Genomic DNA, 13,217 nt, shown 5'->3' with positions numbered 1-13,217 from the left:
GATAATTGGGGCAGAGAGTAGTGCCTAATAAATATCCTTGGTAGAGAGCATGAACATGTTACTGAGGAGCTCAGCTTCTGATGTTTCATGAACCCTTCAGTGCATTGTTTCTTTTGTCACTTTATTTAAGGGTTTCATGATTTTTCCTTAATAAAGCCTTCTACTTCCTGATTTTCATTTCCACCCACTGGCTTCTCACTTGTTTCTTCCCAATGTCTTTTCAGCTGCTCCTCTATAAGTCCCAGTGGGGGTTTTGTTGATTTTTGTTGTGGTGGTGATTTGGTCCTTTTTTTTTCAAATCAGTGGCATTTTGAATGCCTCTAATAGCAAGAGTTTCCACAGAGACAACAAGCAGCTGCAGTGACTGATGTTACATAGATTCAAGGTGGCAGAAGAGAGCTTGAACATGAATTGCAGGGAGGACAGAGGTGAGGCTCTGAGGCTACAGTGAGTGTTATAAATGGGAAGCTTGGCAAGGCCAATATTCAAGCAGCAATCAATTTATTAATTAATATGGTAAAGTATGAGCAATACAGCTCTGGGTACAATGGGGGAAATTTTCCCTCCAACTGCACACTGTTAGTTGGGGCTTACAGATATTTATAGGAGTTCTCATAAGCTTTCTCAGCAGTTTCTATTCCAAATTTTTACGTCACAATTCTATACACTACTGTGATTTAGTTTTTGTCAGGATGTATCTCAGAAAGGAGTATCCCCAGATGGTGGGGTCCAGCTTCCGAAAGAAGAAAGAAGTCTCCCAGTTGGTGAGGTCCAGATTCCAGATGCGGGTTCACCTCTTAATGGCAAGGACTATAAATCTCATAACAGTGATGTCCAGCTTCCCCTTCTCAAAACTATCAGTCCTGGAGTTGATGTTCATCTTCCTTTCTCAAGCTGCTTTTCCGTATTTTGTTAAGGCATCGAGATAAGCATGTTTCCTTTTTATGTATTCTAAAGCTATAGTTTCAAAGATCCTTACTACAAGCAATATTCTAAAATTATACTTCAAAAGGTTATTACTGCAAAACTCTTTAAGGCTTAGCTAGAAGCAGAAAGTTCCTGTCAAAGAGCAACATCCTTAAAGCTTTAATTCAAATGCTCCTAAATCAACTTAAGACTTATAAAGGTTAATTGCAAACAAAGGATAGGTTCAAAGGCCTTCTTCCATGCTTTACTTCCTCAGTTATTTATTAGAATTGTCTTTATAATTGTCCCATGGTCAGTTTCCACACAATCACAAATACACACATTGCCTGTAGGTACCTGACACGAAACACAGCTTTGTATTTCACATGAGTGACAAGAACTGGATTCTTCTTCAGGGCAGAAGCCTCTGTTAGAAAAAACTATAGAGCTGGAGGTGGCAGCACTGATGAAATGCCACAGAAGGAACTTGATAGAAGATAGAACATGAGAATAGTATGTGAGTCAGAGCCCAGAAGCCATGAGTTCATTTAGGACTTTCTGACAGTTATTTAGAGGGATGTGTAAGTGGAGAAATTAAAAATGAAGCGTTCAAAATTGAAGCTGCTAAATACTTAGACTTTTATGCCAAGGCAAATGTTAGTTCAGGGCTTCACTTCATCCATCCTCAACATTTTTTAACAGGACTTTCCTTGGGGTTTTTTTGGTTTTTTTTTTTTTTTCTAGAAAATTTAATTCGTCTAAGGTCTTTCGCACTGGAGGTAAAGATATGTTAAAGTCTGATCTCTGTTTTCTTGGACTCTGGAGCAGTTGAGAGAGTAGCAGGGAGTACAGCCTGCCCTCTTTTATCTGGTCTAAGCTAGTATCTCTCCCAGTTACATTCTGTTTATTGTTTTGTCTTCTAGACACCTCTTTCTGCACCTGGGACACTAGCACAGCTGAGAGTAGTCAGTACAATGAGAAGTCAGGAGGCCTTTCCAGACATAGCTTCTGCTTCTTCTTTAAGGCCTATTTTTGCAGCCAGACTATGTGGCATGAGTGGCTGAGGGGAAAGATTAGCTTTATGTAATTGCAATTAACCTTCATCCTTTCTCCTAGTGAGCAGCTGTAGGTCTGCTTCCCATGTGGCTTGCACTGTTCCCATCTTTTCTCAGCATATGCCAAGTTCTGCACTACAGTTCATCCCCAGGTTTTCTGGCCCAGAGTGAGCACACTGAAACAAAGCACTTGCTGCTGAGCAGGATGACACCACCTCCGATTACACCTGGGTGTCAAAGTCTGGAAGAGTCATGTCGTCTCTCATTCTTTCTCTCTGACATTGTATCACAGACGTGAGCTGCATGACCCTGAAGAGCTGGGGCTAGTTGCCCTTCCCATGAAGCCTTTCAGAGCAATTTGTCTGCCTCTAAAAAGCTGGCAATCACATCACTGCATTTTTGTGCTCTGGTCAGTTAGTTTAGCTGCTGAAGGTCATTGAACAAATCTATTGAACAGATGGATTCCTGAGGTACAAAAACATTCAGGGACTGTCCAGCACTGCCCAGGCACACTGGCATTACAGCCTTTAAATCAATTACAGCCAACCCTTGCTCCAAGTCTCCAGAGATGTGAGGTGTAATCAGCCTGCGAGGAGCACATCCCTGGCCGCCAGACTCATTGCTGCACATGGCTGTGATTTTCACAGAGCACAGCTTGGCAGAACTGTGAGAGAGGAGCTGCAGCAGACAAAATGCACCACAATCAGAATGTGACAAAGGTTTTAGCCATGGCTTGCTCTTCTCCAGGTTACTGCAGACCTCAGCAGCTGCATTTGGGCCGCCACTTTCTGTGCTACCAAATATTAAGAAAATGCAAGTGTTAAAACTTCTTTTCTTAATGGACAGAAGTACCTCTGTATATATGCACTTCCTAGAGTTTGGAATAGTTTTGTGTAGTCTGTGACCTTTTCCTGAAATGTCTTGGTTCTTGGCATGTACTTACATGATAAATACCATGAGCCAGACTGCCTGACACTTAAATTTCCTCTAATTATTGTAAAGGCTAGGTAATAATCCTCACTGTACTCCCTGTAATTTACACAGCACATCAGAAAGTTTCTATTTAAAGCAAGCTTTGCCAAAAAAAAATTTGACAGAGTGCTGTATATAAAACAAGATTCTTCTCTGTCATAACTTCAGCTGTTTCCCCAGGCTGAAAAGATACCCTTCTGCCTTTTTCCTTTGAACTTGCTTGTGCACTGACTAATGTAGGTGAGAAGTTCCTGATGGTGTGGAAAACCATGGATTTGAAATATTACCAAAGGGATAAAGGAAATAAAGGAGCAGGCTCTGTGTTCTCTTTTTAAACACACTTAGCAAGAAAAGTGTGAGGAAAACTGTCACATCATTGAAAAGACAGGGGCCAGTCCTGCAGCCTAAAACCACAGAAAGCCTCCTTCTTTGGCCACCACTGGCTTTTTAAATTCATGATCACATACCAGTTCATTAATAGTAAATAAAAATAAGCATACATGAAGAATACTAAAACCTTCAGCCTCCAGAATAGTCTTACTGTGTGATTCTCCTTGCTGACCTTGGGGAAGGATGGTGAGGAGGAACAGCTCTGCAGTCCTGCAGCCCCTCCAGGCTGTTTCCCAAGGGAAGGGCTCTTCCCATCAGTACCCCAGCAAGGGATCTGTGCCACAGTGACACCAAACCATGTCTCTAACTACTGGCACAGGCAAACCCCACTCAACACTTGTACAACAAATCCATTTTAGTTATATTTTATTGTACGTTACTGTCAGCACATGCTGCATTATTTTGAGTCCCTCATATTTTTTTACTTTTTTGCTCAGACTAGAGCAGCCTTTTAATCTGTTTTTTTTTGTTGTTTTTTGGGGGGGTTTTTTTGTTTGTTTTTGTTTTTGTTTTTGTTTTTTAACTCAGTATAGATAAGTGGTGAAGATGTTACAGTCATGGTGGTGCCAGCTCTTAAGATTTTATCACAGCTTTCCTAAGATGATTTCCCTTGAGCTCCAGCTCTTGGTCATATTTAAATACATATCAATCTCAGATAATTTATAATTTAATGACTTTTGCTTACAGAGCTACAGAAGGGAGAAAGCAAAACTGCATGATCCTCAATATCCCTACATCAGAAGTCAATATTTATTTGTTCTGTGTTTTTGTCACACTTTAATCAACCTTAGTGATAAGAAGGGGAAGAGGAGAGCTGATTTAATCTTTCAGAACATTTTGTTTTTAATTTTGCAAACCTACTATTCTGTACCTTTGGTGTGCAGGCATTACATGCATCTGCAAGATGCTCATATGTTCATAGCAGTTGTATTGATAACACTCAAGGGGAGTCAGTGAAGGATGTGACAACTGCAGTATTGATCAAGAGATGCTTCACAACCCTGGAAAAGTTCCTGCATTCAAGTGAATACTTCATGTCACAGGCTATGTGCTCCTGGTGACATGAGCTGAATTGCAGCTGTCTTCCAGAGCAAAGCATTGGGTTGCTTTCAAAAGTACATGCCAAATATTGCTACGTCAGGATTGCAAATTTTCACCATCAAGGTGGCAAATAGTCAAAATCCAAAAGGTTCTTAATCCTAGGTAGTTATATTAGATAAGAGAAGAATTGTGTCTCAGCACTACACTGCTCTTTCAGGTTCAGAGATCCTATTTTTTTGTAACAGATTTGTTATAAGTACATGATAATACTCTCATTATGTGTCTCCCTCTCAGGTATAGTGACATTTTCTAAACCTGTATGAATAATCACTATTTTTAACCTTTCCTCACAGGAGTGTTTGCATTTGGACTTTTTGCCACTGACATCTTTGTAAATGCTGGCCAGGTTGTGACTGGAAACTTGGCTCCCTACTTCCTGACTGTGTGCAAACCCAACTACACTGGAAACGACTGTCGAGCCCACCACCAGTTCATAAACAATGGCAACATCTGCACAGGGGATGTGGAGGTGATTGAAAAGGCCAGGAGATCCTTTCCATCCAAACATGCTGCTTTGAGCATCTACTCAGCTTTATATGCCACGGTGGGTGCCAGTGATGACTGCTGACTTGCATGAGAGGTTTCTGTATTTTCTAGATGGGGCATTTTTCTTACAATGGATTTTTGGAGAAAAAGAGGGTTTGTTTTGGGGGCAGCTTTTTTCTTTATCAGTGGGGGAAGATCCCCTTCTCTCTCCATTTTATCAGTCCTTGTATAAGCAAATGAAGTGCTCATTGATTTTGAGGCACTGCATGTAGAGGCATCATGTCGTAAACTTGTCCTTGCTGCTGATCTTCTAATTCAATTTTCTCTTCTCCCTGCCCCTGTCTCATGAGCATTAAAATGAAGCTGATCCTTAAACAGCTTCTGGATCCCTACATTTGTTCACATGCCATGCATTGTTGAACATTTGAAATTTAAATTGTGCCCTTTCAATAGAGGTCTGAACTTAGACTGAATTTTGCTTCCCTTGTTTAGGACCTGAACTCACATTGCAATGAGGGTTCTAACAAAAGTCAGTGCCAGACTTTTGTTGTTATCACAGAGCAATGCACCCCAGCTGACACACTGACAAGGTGACACTGCCATGCAGACAGGAAGGAAATTATGAAGTCTGATGAAACAGATCAACTGCTCCTTTGTGTTCCCTGGCTAAAGTTTCTGTGATTTTTAAAAGATCCAAGAATCTTACTAACAAAGTAGAAAACCTTGGTGGTTTTGCCGTAAACATCCAAGGACTTAACCTGGTTCTGATCTCAAAATGCATTAACCTAGGTCTTTTCTCTCCCTATAGCTTGAGTAGTGTTAGAGTCTGTGTGTTGGTTATAAGTATGCAAGCAAAGCCTTAAAGTTATTAAAGACAGGTATTTACTGAGTATTTTGCCTGGTTCTCTTGGTAGCAGATAAATGAAGCACCACATTATTACTTCTAAAATTAAGAGTCCACCCACTGCTGTTTCATTATCCATCTGTTTGCACTGAATGTTGTGTGAATAATGATGGAGAAATAAACTGTAACTCCTTTGATCAGGATTTGTTAGGAAATGTTTGGAAAGCCTGTAACATTTTGTGCACATTACTTCTGAACAATGTGCAACCCTGTGTGAAATACAGCCCACAATATATTCAACATGGTTGTAGTAGCCGTTTGCACTATGATAAACTCTTAGGTGGAAGTTCCAGTATCAGGCTTAGTCTGGGTTCTGTCCTAAGCTAATTACATCCTTTCATGGACTTTCCCTGCCCAGTCTCCTTTGTTTCCTAGGAGGGAAAATTTTCTATAACAGGCTGATTTCTACAGCTGAAGGGTAACACTGTATTTCTTCATGAACCTAAGCCTCAAATAGTTTAGTATTTCTGAGCTCTAGTTTTCCAGAGTATCTGCCAGGGGCCTGCACAGGAAGATGTCAGATGGAGCCAGGACATGGAACACTTTCTGAGCCACAGGGTCATGAAAGTTTGCCATTAAAGCGTTTCAGCCCACAGTCCAATTTCAGCCCAGTTCTCTGCCTGAAGTCATCTTTTAGAACTAAAAATGTGTTTTCTTGTCTTTTCTTTGTTTGCCAGCTGGGAATGACATGAGCATTGCACAAGAAATGCATTGTTCATATCCAGCTTTGCTTAATAACTGTGCTGTGCACAGATTTTTGAGTAGTCTCTTGCTGATTTTAATATGCATAATAATGTGGCCTACTGAACATAAAACACAGGTTATTTGCTTAGTAATAGCTGTGTTTTGCATAAAGCTGAAGAATGGAGCCATGGAGCAAGAAAAATAGAACAGGTACAACATAAGGAGGCTGGAGAATGGAATAAGCAAAGATATGATTCTCACTTCATAAAATGTCTTATGAAATCTGGAAGTCTTCTCCCTTCACTGGACCTCAAATAACCTGTGCAGGTGTCTCACTTGTTCATTACTTGGCTACTGAAACCACTGTGACTGGTTTGGCTTTGGGGGTTTTTGGTGTTTGGTTTTGGTTTTTTATAATCTGGGGTTTATATTTAATCAACTAGACTTTTCTTTGTCACCTTCTAAAGAAGTTGAGGAAAACCCAAAGCATCACTTCTGTGACCTCTGCAGGTGGAAATTAATTTGTATGCCTGAAGTAGGGGAAAGAGAAAAAGGCTGGCAGCCCTGGCTTCCATACTTATAAAAAAAATAAGAATGTCATCTAAAGAACTTTTATCAGTCCCCCAGAATGATCACAGGAACAGATGGCAGTCACTGTACCTAGTGCAAGCTGCTGTGAACTCACATGAATTTAAGTTCCTTTTCCGATTAAAAATAAATGGTTAGAAAAAGAGATCACCATTCCTGGTTCCAGCATGAATCCAGCTGATAGGATGTCAGTCCTGGTTTAAACATCAATCCACTTGCATTGGCCCAGCCCATGAGATGTCCAGGCAATCAGTCCCCAGATGTCTGGGGGCACTGCCTGGGCTTGGGAGAATACCTCTTTATGGGCAGGTTTGCTCACCCCAAAGATGTGTTTCTCACTTTCTCTGTAAATTAATTATCGTGTGCAGTCCATTCTTCCAGTCTTTCTGGAAATGGGTAGTTTTAATCCCACCCTGTAGTCCATGTCCATTTTCTGTGCTGTGTTATAGTTGTTTGTCACAGAAAAATGCCCTATCTCTGGCTGCCTTTCTCCAGCCAAAACATGGTATTTCTCATTGCCATGTTAATAACAACAATCCTTGGTTATTACCAACAGTTCTTGTCTATTTTTTTCAACAGACCTTTGTTGGCTCTACAGCCATCCATTTATCAGTGTTTGAGACGCACACATTACCCCCTTATCTTCTGGGAGTCAAGAGCAGAAAAAGATCTCACTTTGGACCCTTGTTTAGATGACCCCAGGAGAGCAGGAATTTTCCATCGTAGCCACAATTCAGTCAGTAACTTCCTTTGAAGGTTTGTTTAAGAAAAATATTATAACAACCACTTGGATTGTTATTTAGGCAAGAAAAATAAGTTGCCAAGGCTGTTCATTAAAAAACAGGTACTTGTTAGACACCTGTTAGATCTTGGGAACAGCTAGTGTCTCTGATATGCTCAATATGGGCTTAGTCCAGGTGCAGTTTGTCGAGGCTGAGGCTTAATGAGCATTTCTGAGCTCATAGTCCAGCCACCACCATCCACCCACTGACTAAAGTCAGCTTCTCTGGGTTCTCCGCTCCTGGACATGAATCCTCCAAGTTTTGGAAATGCTGAATAGCAGAGGACACTACGGCAAATACCTCCTGCAACCCTGATCAATTCAAGGCCTTATAACCATGAACAGCTGCACTGAGCATTGTTGTCAAAGGTTCTGCTTCTCTTTCATTGTAGGAATCTCTATGGAAAAAGAAAATATTGTCCATAAAACTTCTAGGACACAGACTTTTGTAATAGTGGTATGAAATTTTGAATTTTCCAAGGAAAATAAACTGTCACAAATCTCCTCTACTGAAGGGACAAGACAGATTTCTTCCACTCTGCCTTTCTCATTATAGATATAACGTGTTCTAAATACATGCATATATTTGCATATACATATAAAAATGTACATGTCTATTTTAAACTTGCAGACAAAAAGCCTCCCTGTCTATGACTTTGTCTCTCTGAAAAAAATGGGAGAGGAATCACATGGGATAAACGCTGCTATCACACATGGCATATTGCTAAATACACTGCTTAAGTCTCCTGATAAGATCACACCAAAAAAGCTGAACAGACAAATTAAATAGTTAAATCATGTGTAGTTTATCTTTTAATGTGTTCTATACATATTTTTTTATTCACATCTTTCCTTCTCTCTGGTTTCAACATTTAGAGTTTTGTAAATAAATTTACTCTATGGATGGCATTGTGGGAAATTTTCAAAAACATTTGCTGTATGTAGGAAACCAAATGTTTTGGTTTCACTGAGATTTTGGTCTCTTGTACAGAACTCTGAAACCATGTGGGTAAAGTGGTTCAGCTCTAAATGTGGGTAAGCACTATGGGAATCCTAAAAAAATATATTGGCTTTTGGGTCCGGACAATAGAGATCAAGCTGCAGTGATTGGGAAGTCTGATCAGAATGGAGAAGCTCTCCCAGTTATTTCTGAACATAGAGTGTGACTTAGGAACGAACTGGAGCCCACCTTCTGGGAAAACAGTTCGTCTTGTTTAAAACCCTCCTCACAAGTGTTTAACAGATTTCCTTCAGCAATCTGTTCACATTGTTAATTACCTTCCTTGCTAAAAATGTTCTTTTTACTACAAGTTTACATTTTATTGCCAAGATGTGTGAAACTCCAATTACAGATGCTTCCCGTCTGTGACAAAGAGAGCTCTCCCATGTGGGTAACCCAAAGATCCAGCTTCATCTCTTACCTGTAAGGAGACAAGCATGTGTGGGTTGTTCTCTGCAGCTGTGGTTCACAGCTGTCACAGCAGGACTGCGTTGTTACTTTAAAGAGGTTATGGGTTTTCCTTCGGACGCTGCAAACAGCAATCTGACTTCCTGTTGCTCGATTGAATTGACTAGGAGTGCATAGGGTGAAAAGGTGGGTGGTAATTATTCACGCAGTGGCAATGATTTGATTTTTTCCCTATTGTTTCCAAAGAACCTTAATGTGGGTTTCGGTGATAGGTGCAGCTTAACCTGCCAGCCAAGACTGGGGCAAGATTGCCGCCTAGTGCTCACTGTTAGCTGTCATAAAGCATCTGCTGCAGTCAGGTTCAGGTGTGAAAAACAAAACAAGCAGCAACATCTCAAATTATCGAAGTTTGGAAATCACGTGGGCTTACATACTTGTTGTCTGAAAAGGATTTTAATGAATTGCTTTGCTATCAGGCTCAGTTTGCTTCATCTTTGTTATTTTGTGGCTCTGGCACTAATGAGAGGCTGCTAACTGTGAGCCACATGTTTTTACTCTCTGTCAGAATGTATTAAAAAATTTCCCAGTAAACTTCCAGAATCATGTGGGATTCGTTAAAAAATATTTTGAGAACCGTGAAACTTCATGTGAAACCCAAAATCAACTTTGTTTTGAAAGAAACCTCTCTCACACTGTTTCCTTTCATCTTACAGGGGAAATGGTTGGAATGGTTTCTCTGTGTTTTCTGTTCCTTAAACTTAAAACCATCTAGGAAACTGGAGCAGTTAGTTCATACACATTCTAAGCACTCCATCTTCTGCACATTACAGTTTCTGCAGGAGTATAAACATGAGCCCCTGTGTCCCTTTGCAAAATTTAATCGTGTGCATTCAGAGTGCAGGTTTGCCACCATATGAACTGGTACTTGCACAAAATCAGTAAAGCTGAGCCTGTGCATAACTGCTCAGAAAAGGTCCAGTATATAAATACAGGAGGATATTTCCCATAACTTAACAGTATTGGGTTTGTACTCCTAAAGTTGTTCTATAAATTACCTGAAACCTCTTCCTCCATTTCCCAGTGCCTTTTTATTTTTTAATGAATCAGGGGGGTTGTCACATCTTTGCTGATTTAGGATTTGTCCAGGTGGGAAAGATGTGTTTCTGGTGGAAACCCTTTTTCTTTTTGGTTTGCCCTTTCTTGCAGATGTACATCACAAGCACAATTAAAACAAAGAGTAGCAGGCTAGCCAAGCCCGTGCTGTGTCTGGGAACCCTGTGTGCTGCCTTCCTCACTGGGCTAAATCGAGTGTCTGAGTATCGAAACCACTGTTCAGATGTGATTGCAGGCTTCATCCTGGGGAGTGCTGTGGCCTTGTTTCTGGTAAGTCCATCAGTCTTTCTGCATTCCCTTTAAATATAACACAGTTAAAAAAAAAAATGTAATCACTTGTAGCCTGCAAGATCTAATTATAGTCCCATCTAATTAAAAGTTTTATCAAAGAATCCTAATATGAAATCAGGAACGTACTAATTGGTAAGTCTAATTTGGTAGCATTTGTACATTTTCTGTATTTCAATTATTTTAATTACTCTCCGTGTTGTTACTTGATCTGTCCTGGAAAATGCTGCAAAAGGTGGTGTAGTTTTCAATATCAAAAGGAGGGTGTGTTTGAGACTCCTTCTCCGTGTTGCAAAACCCCTCTGTGTGGCTTGTATTTGGCAAAAATGTGAGGTACAGGGTGTTCTCTGGGGCTCTGAGCTGTGATCCCGGTTCTCCATTTTGTTTCAGACCATACAAGAAGTGCAGTAAAAGGGAAGGTCAGGATAAATTCCCTTGGAGATAAAACTACCTCCCTTTGCAGCTTTTAGAGAAAGCTGAAATCGTTTCCCCCTCACAAACATTCTAAAATACATGAAAGGCCTTCCCACTGAATCTAGGAAGAGAATCTCTCCAGACTCTGAGTGTAACTTGCTCTCCTGTGGGCTGTATGGTTTAAATGTTTTGTTTGGTGAGAGGTCTCTTGCTGAGGATTTACTCACACAGCAAGCAGTCCAGGTCACTCTCACTTATACCAAGAAATGTGCCGGGTTCCATTTAATCAAAATATGCTTCAAAACTATCCACTACATAGCAACAGACACTTTATCCCTGTAATCAGGAGGGATTAGGTTTCAAAGATCCCTTAAATCTCGATTGTCCTGTCACTCATTTTTTTTCTATTCTGTACTTGAAAAAGCATCAACAAACCTTCAAGAGTCATTTATTCCTGTGCTCATTTCAGATAAAAAGATGTCTACAGCCTCTGACCTGAATCTCCTTGACTTTAATGTGAATAATTTGTCTGGTTCCTGCTGGGAAGGGCAGTTTAAATCTCACCCATGCAACTTAAGAGGCAGCTGCCCTATCTATCAGGCCAGCACAGTGTCTGTGCTCCCAGTACCTGTTGGTGGCAGTGACAGCCTGTCCCCAGCTGTATTTTGACCTTGCAGACCTTCTGGCACCCTGCAAGTGTCACAAACTGAATTTCAGAGTGGTGGAAGGGGCCTCCCCAGAGGGGTGCTGTCAGATCCCTGGCACAGATCCTGCTGGCACAGGACCCACCCGGGCTGCAGCCTGCTTCTTGCTTGGGTCTGTGGCAGTGAAGGGGAGCAGTCAGCAAGAAATCACTCCACCAGCAAATGTGTCAGCTCCTGTGTACCTTCTTTATATCATGTCCTCAAGCTACCCACTGCTGTGCATGGTTGCTGTTACTGGCATCACCATCACCATGTGAGTGCTATGAGTCTGGTTATGCATAACGGAGGGATTTGTGGGATAAACATTCCTGCATGCTTCCAGCATCAGAACCGCAGTGGTGCTGGAAGCATGCAGGAATGGTGCTAAATGGTGGCATCCAGATGTGAGGGAGGTTCAACCCTCCACAGAGCTGTGTTCACTGTTTAGAAATGACAAAGTCAGAGTCTGAAGGGAATATTTGGCCACTAAAGGGCATCATTTGGGCAGTCTCTGGTTCTGGGATAATAAGGCATACATGGGGGTCTCTGCTGTATCCAGTGTGAAATGTAAAAAGGCTGAGAATGGTTCATCACCAAGGCAGTCCATCATGCCCAGCCATGTCAGTAACTACACTGTGGTCCAAGGCTGACACAGATGATGCCTTGAACCCAAACTCAGGTTAAATTCTTTCAGTTGTGTACATAGTAACTCATTCTCCCTCCAGGTTTTTCCTGGGGAGGGATATACTGACCTCACTCTGTTTTTTTCTGCATTGCACAGGGGATATGTGTTGTCCATAACTTTAAGGGCAGTCATGCAGCTCCTTCTAAACCGAAGCCTGAAGACCCACGAGGAATGCCACTAATGGCTTTTCCCAGGGTGGAAAGTCCTCTGGAGACACTGAGTGCACAGGTACTGTAAATCTCCTATCCAGATCATCACCGAGCATATTTTCAGTTGCATCAGAGTAAAAAGTAGTTTTGTACCTGACCACATGTGCCTCATTTCAAGCCCATTGAACAGAGTGAATCTGCATCATAGCAGAGTTTGAGGCATTTATTCCTGAAACTAACAAATACTGTAGATCTTCTGTCCCCATACATGTCCACAGCTAACGAAGTAGGATTTCACATGCCTTACAAACTTTTGCTTAGAATAATAGAAAACTGAGAGAAAAGTAAAAATAATTCTGCTTATTTGCATTCTAGAAAACTTTTGAGATGTATGAAGCATTTACTCTTTCTTGAGGATAAACTATTCTGTCCTCAAAAATATTACAGAGATTAGGTTTTTTGTCCTCATTACTGCTCAGTATCTTCTATAATAAGAAGAAATCATATACTTTTTTCTATCTCTAATTCATCAGAAGAAAAAATATTAGCATTCTTTCAAGCCTGCAAAAAAATAGCTAGTGGGAATATCAATATTGACAGTGTTTCTGTT

The 13,217-nt window shown here is 40.9% G+C and overlaps 1 protein-coding gene across 7 annotated transcripts in view; it reads left to right on the top strand.

Annotated features, from left to right (window-relative positions):
- PLPPR1 (phospholipid phosphatase related 1) overlaps positions 1-13,217 on the top strand; it is a 117,593-nt gene that overhangs the window by 102,507 nt on the left and 1,869 nt on the right. For all 7 annotated transcript variants that reach the window (XM_064403520.1, XM_064403525.1, XM_064403522.1 and 4 more), the window contains 3 exons: positions 4,718-4,968; positions 10,482-10,658; positions 12,555-12,686. In XM_064403520.1, the coding sequence (XP_064259590.1) occupies positions 4,718-4,968; positions 10,482-10,658; positions 12,555-12,686 (560 nt within the window). The remainder of the gene's footprint in view (positions 1-4,717; positions 4,969-10,481; positions 10,659-12,554; positions 12,687-13,217) is intronic.

This window comes from Passer domesticus, chromosome Z (assembly GCF_036417665.1).
Source record: "Passer domesticus isolate bPasDom1 chromosome Z, bPasDom1.hap1, whole genome shotgun sequence".
Taxonomy (NCBI): Eukaryota; Metazoa; Chordata; class Aves; order Passeriformes; family Passeridae; genus Passer; species Passer domesticus.
The sequence above is the reverse complement of the archived record's forward strand: the minus strand, read 5'-3'. Positions and strand labels throughout refer to the sequence as shown.